At 42.8% G+C, this 26,499-nt stretch overlaps 1 protein-coding gene across 1 annotated transcript in view; it reads left to right on the top strand.

The window, feature by feature from the left end:
* The window catches only part of dachd (dachshund d), a gene marked incomplete at its 5' end in the record, with an annotated part of 94,467 nt that overhangs the window by 66,687 nt on the left and 1,281 nt on the right, over positions 1-26,499 (top strand). Inside the window, 8 exon segments of the mRNA XM_080498471.1 lie at positions 4,799-4,992; positions 4,996-5,245; positions 5,412-5,543; positions 13,949-13,981; positions 17,981-18,126; positions 20,719-20,866; positions 21,471-21,614; positions 22,941-23,009. Of these exon segments, the coding sequence (XP_080354597.1) occupies positions 4,799-4,992; positions 4,996-5,245; positions 5,412-5,543; positions 13,949-13,981; positions 17,981-18,126; positions 20,719-20,866; positions 21,471-21,614; positions 22,941-23,009 (1,116 nt within the window).

Below are 26,499 nucleotides of genomic sequence, written 5' to 3'. Positions count from 1 at the left end.
ATTAGTTTGAAACGTGTCCAATCTTTATATGTGTTGGAATGTAAAACATATTGTTTCCATGTGGGGTTTGTGTGTGTGTATACATGGTATTTTATTTTACACAACCATTTATACTACATCATTGTCTGAGCGTGGGCCCGCTATGTTTTCATGTTTACCTCTCTTTGTTAGTCGTGCGCGTTGCATTCTTTTTATGTGTCCGCTCATGTGTTTGTGCGCGTGCGTACGCCGGCGTACGGCAGGTATTTAACAAAGACAAGATGTTTGCTTTATTATCAACATTAACTGCATAAACACGAAAAGCTTCAAAGTTTCATTCAATGACACTGAAGGGCTGTGGGTGGCTACATCAAAGCGCAATACCTTCCTCTCCCCCCCCCACCATTTTAATGAGAAACAGGACTCACCAGCCTTGACTGAACCTGCCATCTGTGTGTGTGTCTGTTTTTTTTGTTTTTTTCTTGTTTGCATGTGTGTGTGTGTGTGTGTGTGTGTGTGTATTCTTGTGTGTGAATATAGGAGCAGTTTTTCCTGTGCACATGTAAGCATGCGCTGGTGTTGTCGAGAGTGGCGCGGCGATGCCAGACAGCATATTTACGGAGGCCGTCTCGTGTTTGATCTATTGGGTTTTAAGGCTCCTTCCGTCTCACACAGCCGGGCTTCTGATTTTCGGAGATTAACAGTTATGGTAAAGATGAATGGCTGATTAGCGCTACGGCGAGAGGCCTCTAAATGTCTCGCCGTGCGGCAGACACTTTTTTTTTTCATGAGCCATTCATTTCCTTTCGGGAACTGGTGTGCAAATCCTTGATACGACCACAACAAAGACTCTCCATGTGTGCGCACCACTGTCTCACCTTTGTCGGGAGAAATCCATACACAACATGGGGGCATTTTTACAAGCGCAATTAGGAGGGGGGAAAACTGTGATTGTTTTGGCGCGCCAGGCTGCGTGCGCATTGTGCGGTGAGTCAGTCCATTTAGCCCGCGCGACTGGAATGGCCCTGTTCGGTTTGACAGATCAGAAGAGGGGAAAAAAACCATATCTCAACAGCGTGAAAACCAAAGGCTTAGCAGTGAGCAAATCAGCCCTTTGTCTTGTTCAATTCAAATCAAAGGATAACCAGGAATGTTTGTTTGACAACAGCATTTACAATGCATTGTTCTGAAGCCCAGAGCCTCCCAAACAAAGACAGATAGGCTTTAAACAAGTCATTTAATTAGCACCGGATCCCCAGCTTTGGCTGCGCCAACCAATTATACATTCCTGAGGCATGTGCAGGTCCTATTTCACAGGAGCGAGAGGCAGATCCTCTCCAGCCCCTGTCTCTTACAGTACATCTCTCCCCTTTCCATTTAAGAGAAGGTAAATAGCCCAGACAGACAGCTTCATTAGCCAGCGTCTGAAGAGCGCGGGGCCGATTGTCGCTTAAATAGTACGCTTTTACTGCAGGCCCAGCCAGCGACCTCCGATCAATTACAGCTGACATTATTGTTTGTCGGGAGCTTTTTTCCTGGACAGAGGGAGTAAAAAACGAGATCAGGCTTGAGCTTTGGCTGGAAATGTAATCTTCCCCCTCTCTTTGGTTCTTTCGCTCCACAAACAATAAATCATTCAGTTGAAGAGATAATAAAGTGCCAAGTAGGAGCTAGTTTAATTTTTGTCAGGGGAAATCTGTCCACAACAGAGTTAAGGGGTGAGGCTGCTTCCTCATACCACTTTCAATGACAATGACTTAGTTCCCTTTTTCTTTTTTTTTTTTCCCCCTTATTATTTTTCTTTTTGGGGTTAGGTGGCCGGAAAGGCTGAACTTCTGTTTCGATGAAGATTAACGGCTGCGCAAATCACTGCGAGTTATCATTTTGTCATCGAAATAAATGACTGCTCTCTTTTTAATCATTTTAAAACAGTCAGCGTTCAATCTCTTTTGGTGTGATTCTTTTAAGTAACGGAGCCACCGTCAGCCGTGCCGTTTGAGTCTGATGTAACAGCTTTTTAATCATGTTGTTACCAAGGGCTGTTTTAATTCATTCAATTCATCCTCCGTGATTCAGATCTTTGCTTATCCATGCGTGAACTCCCGAGCACTGCACGACATAATAGCTGAGCTGTTTATATTGGTATTAAGTGATTTGTAGTTTTAATGATGGTAAATAGGAGTTCACCTTTGGAGCTCCCTCAGGCTTACTTCAGGTAAATTACTCCAAATGCATTGTTTATGCCCTTCAGGAAAGAGAGAGAGGGGGGGGGGGCTTGTGGGAATTCACCTCTCATCAGGTCTGAACTTCTGCATCTGAGATAAACAGAAACTGACAAATATCTTTCTAACAGTTTACTCGCTGGAATATCTGCACAATATCCAAGTGATTTATGAGTCCGACTGGTGTCTGTTGAATGACAAACAAAAGCCCCCAAAAAGGAAAAAAAAAAATCACAGTTGATTATTGCTGGGTTAAAACGTGTCCTGAGCTTTTTCTTTTAACAAGTAAATAACAAGCAAATGAGGGGAAATTGCATATGAATGACTTGAAAACACTTAACTCTCTTGCAAAGGGAAAAAAAAAAAAAAAAAAAGGCAGGTCCCGTGAATAAACCAATGTCCTCCTCACCTGGTCCTTTGAACCACAAATAAAGGGTTTTCGGTGGAACCCTGGTCGCTCCGTGGCACATTCCCCTACAGTGGCCTGAATGGGTCTTTATGAGAGAAACATTGCTTTAGGATGGGGTGACATGAAAGGGGCTGGACGGGCCCTGAAAGCGAGACTAATACCCCTTCGAGCGAACAGAGCTTCAGTGTTTCCGCTCCAGGCTGTCAGTCAAGGAAGAGGCATCACTGAAATTCATATACCATCAAGTACATGACCCAATAAAACGATAAGTGGAAGAATGTGATTAACAGGGAGGTGACTTGTGTGTTTTTGAGGTGACTTCTCACCCTTTTTTTTTTTCTTTCCGTGTTTTATTAATAGCGTGTTGAAAACATGCCTTTATACGCCTAACTGTGTGTGATTGAATGGGTGTAACGTATCCACCTCAAAAGCAGAACAAGTCCCTTCTCTCTGGCCCTTGAGTGGCCTTGAAAGGCTGATAGGTAGCCTAGACCTCTCCATGTAGTCCTACAGTAAGTACCCCCGCAATCAGGCCCTCTGTGGTGTTTTTTAATTGAGCTTAGCCTGCTGAGTGGTAATTGATTCAGTCTGAGCTACAGCAGAGGCGCTGATACAAGGTGCTGCTTGGCTTTCGCCTTTCTTTAATCTCCCCTGCTTTATATTGTTTGGGAATACTCGCCACTGAGAAACTGCATGCCATCTTTCTTATGGAAATCAATGCTTCTTTTGGAAGGAGGGGAACGACAGAGAGGAGTACTTCTCATGTCCTTTCATTTTCAACCAGTGTCCTTCTCTTTAGAGGCTTCGCCATGCAGATCTCCTTGCCCTTTGGCTACTGATGTTTTGTCAGAAAAGAAGAGTGGAGTTGTTTTGTGGATGGCTTTCTGTAGTGTGCTATCTTTTTTCTTTCCCCCCCCCCCCCTCCACGCAGGTTTTTTTCTTTTTCTTTTTCTTTTCTTTTTTTCTTTTACCTTGAACCAGGCTGCCAAGAAAGAGAGAAAAAAGGAGTGAAAAATCAACAGAGAGCCTCAATCAGATCCAATAGTGTCTATGAGGTTTTCTTTAAAGCATTTGAGGAAAAGCATCTGAGTGGTGGAGGAATGAGACCAAACTGTTCCCAGTCACTTTTGATCCTGCCAGTTCAAAGTCCCCACGGAGCAGAGGGGTGGGGGGGCTGTGGGGGGATAGAAGGGGAGGTTCCATGGTTGGGAGTTGGGGGGGGGCTACAGACACCTAACTTTGACCTTCTGTCTGCGCTCATGTCCTTTGAAAGTTGGCTTGTTTTCATTAAGCCAGTCAGAAGCACAGTGCAGGGCCACAGTTTGACTAGTTACGAACCCCCTATGGTATCTTTATTAGACATTCTTTACATTTTCAGACTGCTAATGTCTTCAATTTTCCCAATTAGGCGTCCATTGCCAGACAGCAATTGAATAATTTAAAACATTTGTAAGATATCTCTGATGTTGTAATGGAATAATTTGTGTGCATATAAAAGAAGGAGGGGGAAAAAAAGACAAGAAAATTCCATTATTGCACGATCTGAAAGTGACTAACTCTTTTTTTTTTGGGTCTCGCTCTCTTGTTCTCTCGTCCTCCTCTTCTGGTCTGGAATATAGGCTGCTATAATTAGCCTAAAGTCATTGCTATGCTGTAATCTGACAGTACTTGTTTGTCATTAGCACGTTTAACTAGTCATTTGGGTAATGGCTTTCAAGATTGCCTTTGTTTTTCGCATAGATATTTTTTATATGTAAATATTGAGACAATTTCCATAATGTGCCCTTTTTATTCATCACAGAATAATTGATGCATCTTTATTGCAGTGTAAACTTTGGTCTTTGAATGACTGTGTATATAGTTATCATCCCCGTTTTCTTTATTATTATTGCAGTAGTATCTATTATTAACGTATGTTGTAAAACATTTATGTGTATTATGTTAACATGGAAAGATACCCGAGCAGTGATTTGAATTATTCCATTCTTTTCCTAATGGATGGCCGTGTAAAGCTTTAGTGTTATTGGACACCAATTTTAAAGGGGATCTCAGTGGTGGGAATTGCTGATTGCTGAATTAACAGCAGCAGGTTTTGAGTTTTCAGCCGGAGCTTCGCAAGTTTCCCTTGTGAATATCTCACTCATAATATGCATCATTGAGTAACCAACGACCTCTTCATGTGTCCCAGGCCTGGAACTCCCATTCATGATGATGCCACACCCCCTGATCCCCGTCAGCTTGCCCCCAGCCTCTGTCACCATGGCGATGAGCCAGATGAACCACCTCAGCACCATCGCAAACATGGCCGCCGCAGCACAGGGCCAGAGCCTGCCCTCCAGAATGGTCACCTCTGTTATAAAGGTAAATTTTAAATCTGAAAAGTAGCAGGATTCGAATCCTGCGTGTCTGAAACGTGCAGCTCTACTGCAGCGCGAGGGTACCAGTGTGCTTTTGATATTTATCTTGGTTTTGTGGTTTTTGTGGCTACTGGGGTTGCAGGAACGGGTGCCGGACAGTCCCTCACCTGCTCCCTCCTTAGAAGACCACAGGAGGCCGGGCAGTCACCCCTCGTCCCACCGCAGCAGCAGTGTGTCCAGCTCCCCAGCACACACAGAAAGCTCCTCAGATCGGATACGTACGTCTCGACATTCCACAACACCATGAACCAAGCACATTTTCTTCTGAATAAGTGGAACATCTGATTAGCCTGTATAGATTGTTTTATCTAATTTACAAAGACAGGAAGTTAAAATAAGACATATCCTCGTCACATCGCTGAGGTTTCTTTATACGTCTCGCAGCGGTACATCACAACGGCCTGTCCATGAACCAAGCCCTGTTAGGCCTGTCTCCGAATCTCGGGCCGGGGCCGAAGGAGGGAGATCTGGCCCACGACATGAGCCACGAAGTAAAGAGGATGCATGCTGACAAAGGTGAGTCAAGTTTCAATGTTAAAAAAAAGAAGAAGAAGAAGAAGAATTGAGGTGAAATGTAATCCACATGAAATACTGTGCGCAAACAAGGCTCTCACCAAAAATCACAATTAGTTGATGTGAAATAAATTCTCAGAAGCGGATACAGTTGCCCAAAAATGTCTGATGACAAAGTTCGTGGTGAATGGGTGAATTTATCAACAATACATACCAACTCAAAGTTTTAATAATGTTGAGGAGTGGAGGTTTGCTGGAGTGCTTAAAATATCTTGCGTTAATCATGGGATTTGTTTTTTTCAACAATTGCGCCACAAACATTTAGTCAAAAAACAAATGATCACATCAGATGATTGTCAGTAACAATTTCCATAATTTTGCAGTTTAAAATTTACAATCCTTAGATATGATCTATTATTAGATATGTTAGGCTTTGCATTTTAATTTATTGAACAATTTTTTTTATTGTTTTCCCTATTCTATTATTAAAACAATAAATCACATGGGAAAACTAAAAAATAAACAAAAAGACAAGCACAATAGACAATCCATAAACATTCAGACCAAAGATGTTATGCACACACCTTAAGAGGTTAATTTATCTGTGTGTTTTAAAATGTTTTTTTTACAGACTCGGTATGTTACAGTGATTACTTGTTGTGGATATTTCACAGCATGCTCAGCTTTATATGCACACTATAATGACATCTAATGACACCCTTGGAGTTTTCCTAATTACCAGAAAGGACATTTACCAGTGTAACTCTAAGTTGTCAGCAAATGTCCATTGAAAAATGATTTCTGTTGTTACATGATTTTTTTTTCTTAAAAAAAAATTAATAAAATCCTTATTAATGCTGATGATTTCATACAAATACAGAAAACAGGCCACATTGTGCACAGGCTTTCTTTATCCTACCGACTGCTACAACTGAAGAAATAATTTCCCAATGTTTAATCCAAATCGCATTGTGAATTAGTGTTTTGTTTTTATTCTAATTTCATTATGCACGTGGAAAAAAAAAAGACAAAGAAAGGAAAAAAAAAAAGAATCTGATAGAAATCTACTGAGCATGGTGGATTAAATACAAAATGAAGCAAATAATAGATTTTAGTATTCTCTGTTGGTTTTATCAGAGCTGTGCTGGGTGATGCAGGGTGGGGTGAAGCTGATAATGATATTAAAACCACTATGGAAATCATTGGGCTGTATGTTCCCTGTTGGCTGGGCTGACGTGAAGATCAGTGTTAGACCTTCACTCACAGGGTGTGAAGCAGCGAATAGTAATAATTAGCAGGATCATGAGCTGAATTTATGGGTCACAGACCGTCGAACTGTGCGTGCGCGCGCATGAATATGTGCGTGCACTCAAGTGTGTGTGCACGTGTGCCGAAGAGTAACGCAAACGTGCAAAAAAGAAAGAAAGAAAGAAAGAAAAAAGACGCCTAGCCAAGTATCCACACACATAAACCTGCTGTATGTTTTTTCGCTGCTGGTAATCTTACTTCTTCGCTGAAGTGCCTCCTCCATATTCAGATAATCAACACAAATGCCTCTAATTTCTCGGCAATATTAGAGGAGAAAGCAAATGACCCGGCAATCAACGCCAGTTCTAACTAGTTGACCCGCGCACATTTACTCACAAACACACGCTGTATTATCTTTGAGATTGTCAATTCCTAATATGTCACTGGACTTGATTAGGATTCTGAGCTCTCCAGCGTGTGCACCAGAGGTCTCGGGCTGTGGAAAACATTTTTATAAAATAACCCATTAATGCAGAGGAGTGCAACTAAATTAGTTACCAATTTGCTGAGCATGAATTAATGAAGAGAGCTTCTCCCGGCTCCCACAGTTGTAATTTTCATAATAACCCCAGACCTTTATTTGGCAGGTTGTTTAGTTTTTTCGTTTGAAGGTTTTCATTAGTCTAATGAGGACTGTGCAAGGGCGAGCAGTCAGCACAATTTACATGAGGAAGCTATCATAATAAATGAGGCAATTTGAATAACATGCACAGGTTTATGCAGCGAGATAAGAGAGATTGTAGCAGCCAGATACAGAGGTAACCAATACATTAGAACCAACTAATAACCAAAGTAATTCCAATAAAAGCTTTAAGTGAAGGGAATAAAATTAATGATAGATATATTGAACTGTAATGATATGATACACGATGCATTAGATTAATAAAACGAATGTGTTCTATTGTTAAAGAGGGGGAGAGGCCTCACCGTCCCAAGCTTTGTTTATGGTGAGCTTTTTAATTAGGCTTGTTCATCGCATCAGTTTGTTTAGATAAATGAGATAACATTCCAATGGTTTAATGATATCTCTCCACTTGTTTGATCTTTATGATCCTGGCAGAGCATTAAATTAATCTCTCGCAATGCACTCGTGGAGGAGAGCACAGTGGGTGCAGAGGGAAAGGATGCGGTGGCCCCGCTCGTATGGAGACTATTTAAATAGCCAGACACCTCAGAGACAAGCCGCCACAACGTCTCATCGCTCATATCCCACGAATATGTCTCGTCTTTTTCATGTCATCTCTGGTGATGAAGGACAAAGGCTGTTTGTTGTCATTTAAAAAAAAAAAAAGACACTTTCCAAAGTTGTGTCACCCAGTGCAGAGTAGCCAGATGGTTGGGTTCTTTTTTTTTTTTTTTCCTTGAGGGTGGCGCCGTTGTTTGAACTCGATTATATTTTGTCCAAATTTTGCTTGAGAGGAAAGGGAGATTAGATGATGTGTGAGGAAAAAAGGCTAGTAGAAAGCTAAGTGTTATCTCACATGTGACTAATTGAATTGCTTCAAACAGAAAGTCTGTGGCGATAGCTTCCGACAAGCCTCTGTCTCGTGAAACAGCAGGTAGCTGACAAACAAGGGGAAATTTGAAAGGTACGGAAGCCTTTGGCTGTAAACTCACTTTGGACATCAAACACGGGATATCATTTTATTTCCTTGGGGAAAAGGTGTTTGAAACACAAGCCATATGTACAGTATGTATGTGGAAGTACAAGAGTTTTCTGTAAAAAAATAAAAAAACACAAAAAAAACAACCATGTGGCAGTTGGAACATTTTGCCAACAGATCTCAGCAACACACACACACACACACACACACACACACCAGACCCCCCTGTGCAGTTGAACGTGTCACATCTCTTCTATACGGAGCGAAGAAACGCCTGACAGAACAGTCAACTACAGTATGTAAACTGATTCTGTAAACCATATTTTAAAAGCGGATGAATCATTGGTAATGCGATATCGGCACTTCCTCGGCAAATGTTATATATTCTTGTTGACACAACAGGAGATGCACTCATAATGTCCTCCCAAGCACAAATAGAGGCCCTGCGGTGTATTATGTCACCTCGAGGTGCATTCTTTCATACCTGCTATCAGCTGAGCGATCACTGATGCGCGGAGCTCCAGTGTGACCACTGTGGACAAAGCGGATTTGCCACGCCTTTCCTTTGTCAGGATGCTCCGGCCCGCTGCACTGTGTTCCATCTGCAGCTCCGCTTTCCACTTCCACCGGAGTGGAGCAGGTACCACTATCGTAGTCTATTAGCGTACGGACCTGTGGACGCTGATGGGCTCATGTAGAGAGGGAGAGGACGTAGTAAAAAAAAAAAAAGATGAAAAAGACCAAAAAAATGGTGACTTCAAGCCTTTGTTGCCTTTGTTCTGTTCCTTCTTTGCATAAGCATTTGCAATGATAAAAAGGCAGTTAGGGGACTTTGGGTCAGGCGGAAAAGTTTGGAATTCTTTTCCGCGATGTAAATATTTCACTGACATTGGTGGTATCACCGAACACTATCATTAAAAGTTCGATATGTTCCGTGTAAGCTCCTTCCATTCATCTTGCCGACTTTAATGCGGAGTGTTTTGTTCAGTCCTCCTACTCATGTCCTTGGCATTGCGAGCTTCAAACACATGCTGACTACCTGACTTTCCCTAAGTCAGGAGGCAAGATCATTAGCCATCACAACCCTGAAATGTGACTTGGCAGACAATAATGCTTTATGATCAAACAACTTGTCAGTGCGTCCTGTTGAAATGAAAGAGTGCAAAAAAATAATTCAATAGAGGATCAATCAAATTTCCCCAGCCCATGTGAGAGAGATTGCTGATGGTGCAGAGAGGGGCTATTCCTCGAGGACATGGGAGTTCATTTGGATATTTGTTCTCCCCCTCATGAATGTTCCATTGCGTGACACCATCTCCTGCTAATCACATTTCGCTGAGAAAAGGGGGGATGCTTTTAGGGATGTTGAAAAGAGAGAGGTTCTTTTTAATCTTTGAAATGCCTCAAAAGTGACAGAATGCTTTCTCCTGCCAAGACGTGAGCCTCGGATGGGGAGATAAATATGCTGTGGTCAGCTAAGTGTATCTAGTGAGCAGAGAGGCAAATTTAATAATGCATTATCATTCACTGGCGAAGGTGAAATCTCCCTGTCCATCAGAAGGCTGAGGCCTGTTTCATGTTACCCTTCACTGCAAATGAACAAGTGCTTTACTCAGCCATACCAGAGATGCACAGTAGGCACCAGTGCTTTACTATATGTGCCGCTCTGGACCGTCAGGGAAACAGGCCTGTAATCAAAGCAATCTATCGGTCTTGACTGGAGACATTAATGATCACGGGCTTCTGTCCTGATAAAAAAAACAACAACGAAAAAACCGTTTTAAACAAAAGCTCCTCTTTTCTTTTCTTTTTTTTCTTCCCCCCCCTGCTCCCTCTCTTTGAGAACACAAGGTGCGTTTTACATATCGGAGCATCTGCTATTATGCAGATTGTGGGAACATATTTACCTGAATGCCCTTGGACAACAGCATTAAACAATTATGAAGATTATGTACAATGCAGCAAATTTGTGATTCAAAACAATTCATATCCTTGCTGTGGCAACTGTTGCAGACAGATAAGGTTGACCCTGAATATGTATTTCTGTATTTTTGGAGACATTCTGTGGGGTTGTTTGTATAATTTAATATTTACATGTAAACAGTAATTAAGTGATGCCGCCGACATGCCAGGGCCAGGCTCTGCCAAGGTAAACACCAGCCCTCGTAGTTTGCCACAGTCCATCATGTTTACAGACTTGCAGAGCCGAGTGCTGCTTGTGTGCTCTTCCTTGGCAAAGCCCATAAAACACAACCGATTGGATGCCGAGTGTTGAACACAGTCACTCTTATCGTCTGGCAGTCTGCTCGCTGACTTGAGGACATTGTGAGTCAAACCTTTAAATTTTCACTCTGTGATAATTACGCCGCTATACTTGAGCTTTTATATCCTTTCACTGAGAAAGTAAATCATTCCTAATAAAGAGGGGAAGAATAGGGGGCGGAGGGAAAAGTGCTTGAGGACTAATTCTCTTCACTCCCTCCCTACTCTGCTCTCTATTCTGCTTTTTGAAAGCCTTTTTTTTTTTTTTCCTGAGTATTCCAGTCACCTTGACTTTGCAGCTGCAGCCTTATAGTCTGTTGCTTATCCTGCCTAACCCCAGCCTGTCAATTAGGTCTTTAAAAATTAATCTCTTTAACTGGAAATACCATGCCAGCTTTCTTCCGTCTGTAAATGAAGTGTTATTAATTCACACAGCGCAAAGCCAATGTTATGAATAATGTTATCAAAACAGATTTCCACACGTTTAACACGTCGCTCCTATTAAAACCCCTTAAGTATTTTTATAACTGTGAAAACAGGACTACTAATGGATTTGCATCAGTTCTCCGGCTCCTGCAGCAAGCGGCCGCGGAGCAAGTGCTCCTAAGCCAGGCCTTTTAAAGTTTACATTTCCCATTTCCTCTTTTGTTCTTTCATCTTCATTTAAAAGCAGCTCAGTATATCCAGCCTGGATTAGCGCCAGCCAGCGTCGACACAGTCGTTCAGCAGCAACATAACGGCAGAACTTCTCCCTGTAGGATTGCAATGCCAAGCAATGACACCAATGTGTCTCTCTGCACCCCCCCCCAACCCGGAGAAGCTCTGATCTAGCAGCAGGCTATCTGGCCAACCACACCAAGCTAATGCTTGTTCCATTAAAACCTGGTGATTATGAGGGATTTCCTCTCTGTTTGTTTGTTTGAATGCTTAATTATCAATATGTAATTGGCATGTGTATTGTAATGTTGGGTGCACATTCGGTGGCATATTTTGCCGGGATGCACATTGCTATCGGGCGGAAACAGGACTCCCCAGTCACTGTTTAAGTTAAGCTGCATGAGAAGTTGCTCTAATGAATTAATAAATGCTAAACAAAGAGGAACTAAACAAAGAGTGTGAAATAAATGGCTTGATGATTAGTGGGTCAGACAGATTAGTGGGGTATACAGTACAAATGATCCCCTTCTGAAATGGGAATGATTCAGGCAAAATACCCAATCAATAGCTGAGGCCAATTTAATCTCTGGGATTCTTCTGTCAATAAATGGGCCTGGACAACGGGGGTCAATATGCAAAGACAATCTAAACACTTTCAAAGTGCGCCACAATAATGTCCTTCCCCGAGTATTATCTTCTTGGCAGTTTGGGCTTGTAGTCGATAGGTGAATTACAAGAATCTATTCAAGTCGGTTTCACTGTCATTTTCCTTTTTTTGGGGGGGAGCCACGAGTTTATTCCGCCCCCCCCCTCCAGACTGTGCCTCACACTCCTGGTTTAACCCCAAACTGCTAAGGTCAGAGATTAGCCACTGCGATCTCCTCAGCCTCTCCAAGTTGCTGCTTTCTGCTTCGTCCACTCTTAACTGTGACAGTCTCTGTACAAAATGCCATTTTGTCTGCACTACTGTTCTCTTTAAGAGCTCATTTGAAGGTGTGCACTGGCAGAAACAAAAGTCCTGTATGCTTTTATGCAGTCATCACAGTCAGCCAAGCCTGTAATCCTCAGAGGTCCGATAATGACATAGCCCCTGCATTTATTACATGGAGGAGAGGAGAGAGGGAAAACGCTGACTTTGAACAAATGAACACTCTGACCTTTATGCAATAAATATGACATGGGCCGCATAAAAAGACAAGATATCTTCCTCCTGAATGGAAGTCAACACGGATTCTGCTCCCTTGCCTCTTGCTCTCTCTATTTCTAATTCGCTCTCTCTCCTTCTCTTTCTCTCTCTCTTTCTCTCTCTCTCTCTCTCTCTCCCTCTTTTTCCGAGCTAACAGTTAAACAAACGATAAAATTGACTGTAATTGTTTTTAGCCGCGCCACATTATTGAAATCTGTGCTCTTTATGCAACAGTACAACTTGTAGTTATTAATTCTTCCTTGTAACATCAGCCATAATGGACTCTGCCCACAGTTGCAAACAATCAGCACTCTAATTTTTATACATGATTTTTTTTTTTTTTTTTTTGGATGAAATCATTAGCATGCATCAGCAGTTGAAGAAACACGAGATATTTTCTATGCAAGCCAGTAAAAGACGGGTTTTACCAGCATGAATCAACCTTCCTCTGTGTCTTTTGTAATCTCAGTGTGATCCCAATTGAGGTTTGCGATTGTCTTCTTTTGTCACTTCAGACCGCCTCTCTGACAGTAAAGGATTTATGGTTATTTCCTCCATGCAGCCTGTCCATCTGTGGCTCTATCTTCATATGGCCTTGAGAATACGATTCAATTTATTAAGGCAAAGCAATGGACTCATTACTTTAAAAAGGTGGCTGGAGAGAGAGTGGGAGAGAGGGAGAAGTGACACACTGAATTGGTTATTAATGGAAAGGCACAGCCATAGGGCAGTTGAAATTTAATGATATCCTACAAGAAAATATGAGGGTGTCACTCTCCAAAAAGTCATGCTAAATGTCAACATTTTAAGGTCCCGGTGCTAATTTTATGCCTGTGCACAGTAATGTTTTGGAGAGCATTTAGGAAACACGGCCCAGTGGCCAGCCTGATTATCCCACTCACCTTCTCTCCTCTCTCCAAATGGGTTTGTGCAGCAAGCGATTTCATCTCTAAGTGAAGGGAACATTAGGGAGGGGAGAAAGAGAGAGCGATAGAGGAAAACACGCGGTTTGATTTTCATGCTGTGATAAGAGAGTGGGAGCCAAATGTTACCTGTTAATCTAGCCCAAACCGACCGGGGCTCTTGACTTTGTCCCCCAGCAGGGATGGGGCAAACACTCATTTTCCTCTCTCCGTGATGAAAAGGAAATTAGCTTAAATGTGATGAGGGCACATTAGCGTGTGTGCCGTGCATGTGTGTAATGTGTGTGTGTGTGTGTGTGTGTGTGTGTGTGTGTGTGTGTGTGTGTGTGTGTGTGTGTGTGTGTGTGTGTGTGTGTGTGTGTGTGTGTGTGTGTGTGTGTGTGTGTGTGTGTGTGTGTGTTTCAAGGTTTTTATGTTTGCATAAATCTGAGCATCCTCTGTTTTCCTCTTTCTTCCCTGTGCGTACAGTCCGTTACCCACACATGTGCACGGCATATGCAGGTGAGAGTCACTCAAAAGGAATTTGTCTTGTATGGATCATCACACACATTCTTCTAGGTCTTGCAGGTTTTGTTTCTTTGGAAATGTCAAACAATAACTCCATATTCTTTCTTTTTTTTTTTTAACAAGAGACTTAACTATATTTACTTATAAACGTCTCCAAAAAGTTTACCTATTTAAAACTTTCCCCCAGGTGAAGTTTTATCTCGTGATAGTTGCGTCAGGAATGCAGACATCAATTGCAAGATCAGCTCAGCTCATGTTTTTTTCAAGCGCTCAAATTGCATGCAACTACTTTTTTTTTTTTTTTTTTTCCTCTTTGCTCAGCTCTGCATCACCGCATTTATACATCACAAGACAGATATTTCCCTTGACAAGATTTTCCAAATCCGCTGCTTTAAGTGCAGGTGGAATAATGCTGTGTTAGCTGCTAATGGCTGTCCGAGAGGTCATAACTACTCCATTTGAAGGAGGCTGGTTTCTGTGCAGCCCTGGCAGGTCAAATCAAATGTAATTGTGCAGTGAAAAGCGGTGCCTTGCTTTGTGTTGCCCGTGCTGACAACCTCCAGGTTTAGCATTCAGTTCTCCTGCTGGGAGGAACACAGGTTTGCAAGGACAAAGGCTTCACCTGTCAATATATCACACTGACTGGCCGGCCAAATGTACCCCTGCTCTCCCTCTCCTCCTTCCCTCTCTCTTCCTATCTCTCTCCCTCTCTGTCATTCTTTCATTCTCCGCACAGCCGCTCTACCTCAGACTATGCCTCACCTATCTGTCCAGCCGTCTTCTGTCTCCGACCATCTATCTCTCTTTCCTGGCATCCTTCTTTCTTGCTCTCTTTCTTTGTGTGTGTGTCTCTCTCTCTCTCCATATCTTCCTCTCCTCCAGCTCACACTGGCTTCGTGTGAGTACTCAGCTGAAATGTCCTGAGGGACCCAGTTTCAAACACAGCAACCAGAAACATATGGCACATTTTCAACTCCCAAGGTCAATTACAGCTATTTATCCAGAGATTGCAGCTAAATTTCCCAAGGTTTCTTCTAGATTTACCACAGATTGCAATGTGTGTCTGTCACATTTTAAATCAGGCCAGTTTCCGCCGCTTCTCTCCACTCCCTGTGACTTTCCATCAAATATTTCAAAGGCTTTCAAGTGGGTTTTAGACATGTTTTATCTCCAGTTATCATGTGCCCCATCTTTTTTGCCTCAGCTCTGCTAGGTCCAAGTGCCGCTTGCAACACAAATCTAATAACATGTAAATTGGAGATAAGCCCAGATCCCTCCAAGTGATATTTTTTACATTCATAGTTTGTCAAGTCAATTCCTGGGCCCCTGTTTTAGCAGCACAACACATGAGGAGTGAGAAAATTAACTGGATAGGTGATTCATCATTGCTAGCACACTGTCAAGGACTCCCTCTGCAGCTATTGAGAGCAGGGTGGAGGAGGAGGACGGAGAGAGGAGGGTGGGGTGGCGTGTTTTAAATTATGGCATTTCATTCAGAATGCATTGTATTTACAGCGTCCCATTTTTATTTGTGGCTCCTATTATCCACCGAAACAGTTGTGCATGAAATGTTATTTGTGACAGGGGTGACCTGCGAGTGTTTTTCCACACAGTATTTCATAGTTGGGGGGTGGGGGGGGGGGGGGGGGTACTTTCACTGTACCTTTACCGTACGGGAAGCACAAGAGGCTGTCACAGCTGCTGTTGGCAGCTTTGCTAGTGTAGAAATATCACCTGGAAACAGAGTACTCCATTCCACCGGCCCCCATCACTCCAACGCCTGTCGCTGTAATTAAGTTGAAGTCAATGATTCTGGAGCGATGGTGAGAAATAAACATGCAAACACGTGCCAGCATTTGCAGCCAGGCACAGAGCAAAAGGGGGGGGGGGCAATAACATTAGAAGCACGGAAACCACAGATCTAGATCTTGTCCCACTGAAATTTACATTTCAGTTTCATTAAGCCGGTTTTGATTATATTGATTAAATTAGTCACTTATTAGCTCCCTCTTTCTTTCTTTCTTTCTTTCTTTCTTTCTTTCTTTTTCTTTTTTCTTGGGGGGGGGGGTGGTAAAACGCCAGTATTTATGCATAGCTCCTGGTGGAAATGTTATCTGACAAGAGGTGCTGTACGGTAGTTGGAGTCTGTCGAACAAAACATGCTGTTTGCTTTTCCCAGAGCATGACAGGTTGTTTCCCCTGCAACAAAGCCATCAAATATTCTCTGTGATCCAACATTGTGTTGGAGGGGAGGCCTGCTGAGTGGGAAGCCGGAGTTTGTTAAAGCAATGATTTATGATTAATGCCAACACTAAATAAGGGACAAAGTGCCTACAGTACAAATCAATTACAAAGCTACAACAGCAGACCTTTCCCCGAGGTCTACTAACGTCTCTAGTTGTTATGGTGATTTTATTGGAGGTGGGTGATGCATGCATATAATACATGCAATACATCTATATCAACCTGAGCAGGAGCCAACTGTAATGCTTTTGATCTTTGATTAGTTATTTTATTGAGATAAAATGGGACTTTCATGTTGTGCCACTGTATAAGGAGAGTACATTTTCTATCTCCACCCAGACGCCCACCTCAAAATGCAGACAGGACTGCACCAAACAAAATAAATTACCACCGGAGTGGCTTCTTAAAAGTAGGCAATTCATTATTTTTATGAAGTCAAATTATAAACAAATTTTAATCCATTAGGCAACCATCCATTCTAATTAATCAACAGGAGTGAACTCCATCTGAAAAAGGAGAAAGGTTGTTTACTCTCTCCACGGACCAGCGGTGCATATTTCACCATCTTTCCCACTCGGAGAGAAGAAGAAAAAAAAAATGTTATCCAAATTACAAACCTAAACTGTGAATCCTAACACTCGACTTTTGGCGCCGAGATGTTTCCAGGGCATTTGCAGATGCTTGAAATAATCTCCAATGTTTTTGCTCAATCTGCTCTGAGGATGGGTGAAATAAATACTTTAAACTAATTAATGTAAGACCAGCTGTTCCCAGCACTTGGCTGGCGTTGGTGAATATTGATGGGAGGGAGAGGCAGGGCTGCTCAGCTCCGCTCACTGTTTGTACAAGATTCAGCCTGCCACATAAACAGATATGAATACTGGATGAGAGCAGAGAGGTGCTGTGCACAACGCAGCCAGGGTTCCACATTACAAATAAAAACTACCCCCCCCCCCTTTACATTAAATTTACTATTAAACAGCTGATGGTGCAGACTTCCCGCGGAGATCCTTTCTTATTTCTTTCTTTCTTTTTGGGAGACTTGATGTGTTTAATAAACTGTCCCCATGCAAGATGGTAGCACTTACAAATTCTTGGCCTCATAAGAGCTCATCAGACAAAAACATGTGTCAGATCTGATCGGGCTGCAAGCGGCGGTGTCTGACATACTGTTTTAGTTTGACCAGGCTGTATGTATGTCTGCTGGTTCGCCTCCTGCTTCCACTCCCTCCCGCTCCTGCTCCTCTGCTCCTCCTCTGAGGCCTGCTGGAGAGGCTGGACAGCAGATGGCAGGGCCCTACCCTTCTGCCGGTGATGAATGGAGGATGATGTCATCCCAGGTTTGACAGGCGCCCGTGCGTGCGTACACAAAGGAAGCCCGGGCCTCTGGGGTCGAACTGCCGGCCTGCTTCTGATTTTGGAGTCCACATGACATCTTTTAAATGGGGGGGAAGCTGGATTTATGTCCGGGCTGATATTGTTTAACCCCACGCTAAGGCCTCGCGGAAGAAGCAATATGAAGGAATCTCCAAGGGACCCCGTCAGTCCACTATGTTTTTGAGAGATGGCAGGGAAAAGCACCGACTGGCTACTGGAGATCAATACAGATCCAATAATTGCCAGTGGTCAGCCCTGGACTCAGGGTCAATGCTTGTCAGCATGGGCAAAAACTACTCTAATACTCCACCACTTACCTTATTTATAATGTCATGAATTAATAATCCGTTTTTACTGTAACCGTCTTTGCAGAGGACAACTCCATGTGCACCCCAACAGCAAGAGACAGCTACGAGAGGTTGTCATTGGCTGGACAGACTCTGCCTCCTGGTTTCCCCTCACCATTCCTCTTCCCAGACGGCCTGTCATCGATAGAGACTCTCCTCACCAACATACAGGTACTATACACTCGCTGAATGCTGCTTTCTGAATCTGGTTGTATGTACCATCAAAATAACTTGACCAAGGAGTTATAGTGGCCTGAACCTTTTTTGGACTAATGACTCTCAAAAGAAAACATGCAGGGTGGCTGTGGCTTGGTTGGTCCGGCAGATTGTCGGTTCAATCCCCCACCTGGCTCTGTCTATGTTGAAGTGTCTTTGGGCAACTGACTGAGTTGCTGCCATTAATGTGCACAGCTAGTGAAATCATGAACTTGGAGGTCAAGATTCAAAAATGAAAGATACAAAGCGTACAACGACATAATCTAGAGTATTAGTTTTCTGAAAGCAAAGTAGATTGTTTTTTTGTTTTTTTCTGTGTAAAGAGAAAAACTGCATATGATTATGTTCTACTGTCAGGTTGGACATGTGCTCTTGGTTATGCTCAACATCTGCTTCTTCAGCGCAGTTATCGAGTTATCCAACACATCCTGAGCAAAACAAGAACATGATTTGAGCATTGTCAGTTCGCACAGAGTCTAACATCGTTTTAGTGTTTTCATCGTAAAAATCCTCAAAGTTGTTCTCTTCATATCCTCACCATGGTCAAATGTAAGGGACGTGTAAATTATGTGGAAACATAAATATACATGATGTGCCTCGTCTATTTAAGCTTTGCACATAAGACAACAGGTGCGAACGGATATTAAGTGCACACACTGTGATAGCTGAGCTATTTCCAGGTCACACTGACTGCCACTTCTCACAGGTGAGAAAAATCACACACTCCGGTTGGTGAATATGGAATCTTGGCCGTTTTCTCCCCAGATCGTGCAAAATACTGGGAGAGGTGCAAGCTGATAGATTAATGTCCAACAAGGATGTGCTGCCTCTGAAATCGCCTGCCAGTGAGACGCCGTTGCTTCTATGTTGCTTCGGAGATGCTGCGGTTATTGTGAGGAGTCATTTCGTCAGCTGGCCCTCCATGGCTTTTGTTTGTTGATTTTACTGTGAAATGTATTTTGTGTAAATGTTGTGCAAAGCGAACAAAACCACCTCCTGATGTCACTCCATGCAGGGTGTTTTTCTTAAAAAAAAATCACCTGCAAAATTATCCCAAATTGATTGCAATTTAGCACACTTTCTGCAGGATCTTAGTGATTTAGGTGTTATATGTTATAGTCCATGTACTTTTCAGTATTCCACGCTTGTGTTAAGATGTGTCTTTGAATGTTTACGGCACAAGCTGCGCACCATCCACATCGCTCTGTTGTTTTCGTCGCCATTCACTCAAGGACCAGAGATGTACTTATTTAGTGAATCTGCACTCCTTGACGACACCCATCTACTCCGGGTGCTATTTAGGCTTCTGCTCCAACCCCCTCAGTCAGAAAGATGAATGTATTTGCCTTTTGTCTGAGTGTAATGATGTGTGTACACTGCTGCCCTTCTCATTGCACTTGTACCACTGGCATCAAGAGTCTCCGTCTCCTTTGGCTCCGCGTGGTAATTAGAAGAAGCCGCAAGTGAACTCGTCACAGGCTCACACCACTCCTCTCAGTCATCTTTGATAATGATCTTTGTATTGAATATTTATATACAAATCAACAAAATGAAGCCAAGCAGAAAATTAAGATAAAGCAACTTAGAATAAATTGGGGTTAGAAGAATCAACAATTAGTAAGCTATAGCCCAGTGCATTTGTTATAATTGCATGTGGATGGGGAATAATTGGAATGAAAATAGCCACAATACTGTACAAGAACGCGGGGCTGTCAGGAGTATATTTTGAAATGGCGGTAATGTAATTGATACATGATGAGATACTTGTCATTCATATTATTCATTCCCACGGAGTGTGACTGTGTGAGCGGAGCTTCACGTGCGCCGCAGAGACCGATGCTGCACATTTATCCACACCCAGATAAAAATGTCAAATGGTTGGAAGATAAGTTGTGAAATGTGAAAATAGAAGTGGTGGATATGAAGAGAATAGAAGCTGTCGTTATTTGGATTTTTAGCCTTTTTGAGCCTTTAGCGACTGAGCAGCTTTGACCAGGTTCTTTTTCCAAGTTCCTCCACAGTTTGGTGTCGCGTCCTCTACGTTACACCCCGAACACCCCCACCCCCCCCCACCCCCCCACTTGTATTTCACAGCTTTGGCCAAAAGGGGTCAGATTTACCCAGCTCTCTCACATCAGCTGTCATAATAATGTGGAATAAACAAAATTTCGGGCACAAAACCTGGAACTGTGTTGACGCCACTGGATCTCTCTGAAGCGACGGACCAAGAGGTCGCGCTAAAAGATAATGACACCTTTGGAGATAAAAGGAACCGGTGCAGATGGCAGTCTGACTGAAAGGAGTCGCGTCGCAGCAGTCGACTTGCGGCCCTGCGTTCTGCTTCACGACTGTGGGCAGTACAAAGCACCGCGCTGACGGTGACACACTTTCGGTGTGGTTTGCTGTCGCTTCATTGTGAAGTTCTTAAATAGCCCACATCAGTCTACGTGTCTTCATGTGGATATACTCACAAGCGTGTGTGTGTGTGTGTGTGTGTGTGTGTGTGTGTGTGTGTGTGTGTGTGTGTGTGTGTGTGTGCACGCGCAGGGCCTGCTCAAAGTGGCGATTGACAACGCGCGGGCTCAGGAGAAGCAGGTGCAGTTGGAGAAGACGGAGCTGAAGATGGAGCTGTTCAGAGAGAGGGAGCTCCGGGAGACTCTGGAGAAACAGCTCGCCATGGAGCAGAAGAACAGAGGTACTGCCTGATGACAACCTGGCATTGATTCCTCCCCCCGTCAGGCATGTGTGTGCGTGCGCGCGTGTGCACATCGGGCACGCACACAGGTGCACAACACGCAAGTGTGTTCACACTCTGCAAGCCGGTGACGGCGAAAGCTCCTCGATCTACCAACACAGTTTGTTATTCCTGATTGACACCGATATAAATAGTTTTGTAACTTTTGTCGTTCGCGTTCTTTAACAACATTCTGAACACACACCTCCAGTTCAGAGTCTCTCTGTCTCATGCAAAATGCATCAGACTCTGCGTTTATGTTTAATGAGAGAAATTCATGAAAAATATCCCAATAAATTTTTCACTTTGCTTTAATTCCCCCGAGCAGTTTGCTAAGTCTCAGTATTTGCTCATATTTTCATATTTAAGGGAGATCTTTTATATATTATAAAATATTTAATTTTAATTGATTTCCCTCTTTGCTTGATTTGGAAAGCGGCTATTATCTTTCCCCGTTAGAATATGGCAATAATAAGATTGCGGTATCAAATAAGGCGCCGCTAATTTGCCCTACAGCTCATTTCTTGTCACTGTGGTCCACCCCCCCCTCCCACCCCCTTTGCAGCAATCATTCAGAAGCGTCTGAAGAAGGAGAAGAAAGCCAAGAGGAAACTCCAGGAAGCGCTGGAGTATGAATCCAAAAGGAGAGAGCAGGCGGAGCAGACTCTGAAGCAGCCCTCGCCCTCTGACAGCATGCGTTCACTCAACGGTCAGAAACTCCCCTGTGAGACACTCACGCTGCGCTACCTGTTTGCATTACCGCATTTAGTGTGGATGTAGTGGAACAAATGAGGCGAGGAGATCAAACAGTTTCCTTTCCTGAATGTTTAGAGGTAAACGTTACCGGAGGGAAATACTGTCACCAATAAGTTTATTAAAACATGAATGCATTACCTCTATCTCCACCTGAATGCTATTAATGGTTTTAATTACAGGAATGTCGTTCAGCAAAAGCTGTGAATGTTTTTTTTTCTTCTTGTTTTTTTAAGTTGCTTTAATCTGCCATTTATAAATAATCCACTTTAACTGATTGATTGATTTTAATGGATTTATTGTTTCTATAAATGCTGTTTTGCACCTGCTGTGAAGTTTAATTTTCCACTTAAGTAAAGCAACTTTCTATTTACATTATTCATTCGCACAATAGTGCCTCAAATACAGCCTATCCATGCAATTATTCCATTTAACTGAATGACTCATTTTGATAGATTGTTAAGCTTGTCAAAAACTTCCCAAAGTGACAAACATTTTTGCATATTGTGCAAACTACCATATTAATGTAAAGCATTATTTCTTCAGGTAGCAGTGTTGAGGAGCTGTGACTGTGGCACATGCTTAAGAAATGGCTACAAAATGACTAATTCATCATGAAAATGCTCGCTAATAAATTGCTCCATCTATCTACTAAATTATTAAGAGCTAATTAATGTATTAGTGTCAATTCACTGCGATTATTCCGTCTTTATTGTGCACAGAGTGCAGAAAACGAAGCCATCGCAATATGACATTCTGTGACTACGAGTGTAGTCAAGCAATACGTTTTCTCAAGAACTGAAACAAAATGACTACGATGCTCGAGATGTATAAACAAAACCCTTGAATGCATGATATTTTTCTCTAACCTGCCTTGTTGAGGACATTGGTTTACAGCCAGTTGTGTACAGTATGGCGTTATTGCAGCAATTAAAATCAATATGCATTTTATTTCCCTTTTTCTGCACTACTTCTATACTGGTGAAGAACTGAATTGTGGGTCTTACCACAAAGGGTCATTGTTGGAAGTGTTAAATCAAGGATTTAAACACCTTCTTTTCATCCCTGTCAGTAATCACACTGAGAAATCCAATTCATCCAACACACACACACACACACACTCATACACACTCACTCACACACACATCCATTCAGTTACAAGCGGCAGAGATATAGCTTGAAGGCTTAGTCTCTTGTTTTGAATGAACGATGCTGTGAAACTGGCATTGTGATAGGTGGATGTCAGGGATGTTTAACGGTGGTGATCCCTCTCTTCTCTCAGACTCTCTGACCCCTGAGATGGAGAGTGACCGCAGCAGTGGAAGAACAGATGCTGAAAGGACAATACAAGGTACAGGGGCTCAGATGAGACAATAAATCTCTCTCTCTTTCTCTGGCTTTCACTTTTGCTCCCCCCCCCCCCCCCCCCCCCCCCAACCTCCTCTTTCCTCTTTCTCTCTATCTCACACACACACACACACACACACACACACACACACACACACACACACACACACACACACACACACACACACACACACACACACACACACACACACGCACACACGCATGCATGCACAGCTTCAGTTTATGAACATTAGTGTTCCTGTGCCTGCTGTTCAGACATACAGCTCACCATCTGGGCCACAGCACTGGGTCAAGATCATTGGTTTTTCTGCAGGGATAATATTGTTCTTTTACTTGACTTTTTAACCGGCTGCGATGCTTTTAGGAAACGGATCTTTTGTCAGAATTCAACTCGCCTACAATTCAGCTGGCAAAGCAGCCAAGCGCCGACGCCGGAACGCTACAGAAAGAAAGCTGAAAAAAGCACTTATTTACAACTCTGGAAGCATTAATGAGTCATAAAACCGCAAAAAGCAGTGGAATTCCTCCTTTGGTAGTAATAAACAGGGCAAATCAATCCATTTTATGAATAAGCCTTGTACATTTTAATGGTTTGTTTGTTTGTTAGCCTGGGGGTGCCGTATGTGTTTGGGAAGGGCGCTCCAGTGATAACCTCTGTAGACTGTCTGCTATCTGTGTTTACCCAGATACAAGACACCTTGCAGAGGTTGAATATCCTCATTATTACTCGAACGTCTTGCTTGCTTTAATACGCCTCAGCTGCGTCTGCTCAGAACCGCCCTTATCAGTGAGAGGGGTCCCAATTTATCCGGCAAAACGCTCCGTGTAATTTGCTGTGAAAAATGGGAAAATATTCATCTTTCTGTGCGCAAGTAAGTTGGGTCCTTTTAACTCTTTAATGTTTGATTAGTCTACTTGAACCGATATTTTGTGAAAGGGTTGGGAAAAAATATAAGGGAAAAGGCACTTAGAGAAACGATGACTCTCCCTTAATTAAATGTCCTTCAGTCACTGCGGGGATCTGAAACAGTTTGATGTCCAAAAAAAGCAAATACATATGTCATCATTTAGACACAAAGATAACGGCCAGATACGGTGTAATTATAGCCCCTTATTTCATACCAAATTAGTATATTTAGCTCCTTTAATTTCTAATATTTTACACTTTTATGAGAAGCTGGCTCTTTGTAGTGTAATTGTTTCGAATTAAATGTTCTCCAGCTTTACACTTAAAGTGACAGCAGCCATTGTCCCTCTGAAATGTATAGTCGGAGGTTGAAAAGGAGCACAATTACTCCCCTTTTTTTTTCTCCCTTGTTTCAGTGTTTAGTTTTTTTTTTTTTTTTTTTAATCTAATCCCTGTTCGGAGCAGTGCGATGCGACCACGGAGCATATAATTTTTTGCGGGCTCTCAATCATTCTGATCATTGCCTTGAAGAGTGGAATGAAGGCGGAAACCGAATAACAGGCTGCACTTTGTGTTTTGTTCAATTAGAGAAGCATTTGTCTGCCACCCATGTCTCCTCTACTCTACTCTGCAAGCCTCGCTGTATAATTAACCTCAAATGGCAAAAAATGATGTTGATAAATTACACAAGCAGAAGGGGAAAAAACAAGCCTATCACTCGCATGAAAGCCGAGAGAAATGTGTGGGTATATTCTCAACTCCAAACTCAGGCAGGCGAACGGATGGAGGAAAAGAGCGAGGGAGAGGAGAGAGCGAGGGAGAGGAGAGAGCGAGAGAGAGAGAGAGTGTGAGAGAGAGAGAGAGGGGAGAAAAAAAAAATAATGAGGGCATAATTTTAGAGAACTAATTATTTCTATTTGTCTTTTGTCACACTTCTCTAATTCTGCGATATTAACACAGTCTGTGTTTATTAATTGCTTTTACAGTGTTTTGAATCGGGTCCAAGAGGGAACGTGGCTCTTTTCACAGGCAGGCGAGCTACTGGGACTGTTACCTCGCCAGTACTGCCTGGCAACGGTGCACATGCGAATATCTACCCCCAGTATCTCCTCCCGGTACCCTGCCACTTCCCACTCGATGTGTTCGGCAAGTTTACACGACCCTGTGCGCAGAGATAAAGTTCTTTGTTGCAAGATTAAACATCAAAACAGTTAAAGTGAAATTAAAATTAAATGAATGAATGTCACTGAAGCAAAAAAGACTGTAATTAATGGATCCCTTAATTGTCTTCATAAAATATTTGCATGGGCATAATTTGCATAATTTACATGTATTAATTAATCTTTCAAAGGAATTTTATGCTGAGAGAAGCCAAAATTCCCTTTGTTTTATTTAGCATCTAATGAAATATTTATTCTCTTTAATGAACTTTTCATCTTGATTTGAATATAAAAATACTAAAGTTTTAACATATTTTAATGAGCCAGTCTTTCATAAAACAACTTGACAAGACGTCACCAGTTTTTATATATATTTTTTTTTTTTCCAGACGGGTATGTAAAGCAGATGTTTCAACATTTGCACTAATATTACACGCTTCCTCCGAAGTGGATTCAAATCTGCGAGACTTTCCTCTATCAAGCCCCCCCCCTTTTTTTTCTTTTCCTCTCGACTTTCATGTTAATTCCGTCTATTAGAAGTAAAATACTGCAGTATTTAACGTTCTCCCGACAGTGTTGATATATGTCAACCTCATCAGGTAATCAGAGTGCCTTTGTTTTCATTAACACCCCTATAAATTGCTCCGACTGTGACGCCGGGACGACAGGCAGGCGAGGTGACGCTTCCATCTGTATGTGGGGGGGGGGGGGGGGGGCATCAAGTTGTGCATCCCGGGCCCACACTCTTAGCGCCACCCGGCCCCCTCATTGGCTCTCTGCTCCTCGTAGCTGCTGCGTTCGTGCCGTAATGACTTTTACGCAGAACTCGCTGGTTGTTGCTTGAATGGAGGCAGCCAGAGTGCAATGCCTCCGAGACCTACGGCAGTGCTGGGTAATTAGCCTGTGTGTTTGCACCCCCCCACCCCCACCCCCACCACCACCACCACCACCACCACCAACACGCTTTGGTTTCGTCACTCCCTGCGCACAACTCATAAAGCAAAGCCTAAAAAGCAACGGGACAATTGCATAAAATATTGATAATATAATGAGTATAGATTATGAATTGTGCAAAAGCAAATTAAAGCTCAGATTGATGGAATAGTAATAAGAGTTTCTTTTTTAATTATAGATAATAACCTGATGCTCGGGTGAGTCCCAGCAGAGCTCGATGTGCTCTAAGACCCTGTAAAGCAGGTGTAGTCTGCAGGACGGCCGTCTCTGATGTCCCGCGCAGCTTCTGTCATGTCCAACAACCGGCGCTGCTAAATGTCTTTGTGTGCGTTTTCTCTTTAACGTTGAATTATTTAGGCGCGCTGCCATAGAGAGGTGTGCTTCTTCGAGGCATTACTGTAGCGCTCTCCGGCAGAGGAAATGTGAAGGTAATAAACGTCAAACATGCTCCT

This window comes from Blennius ocellaris (assembly GCF_963422515.1).
Source record: "Blennius ocellaris genome assembly, chromosome: 6".
NCBI lineage: Eukaryota > Metazoa > Chordata > Actinopteri > Blenniiformes > Blenniidae > Blennius > Blennius ocellaris.
This window is presented reverse-complemented; position numbering and strand designations above follow the sequence as displayed.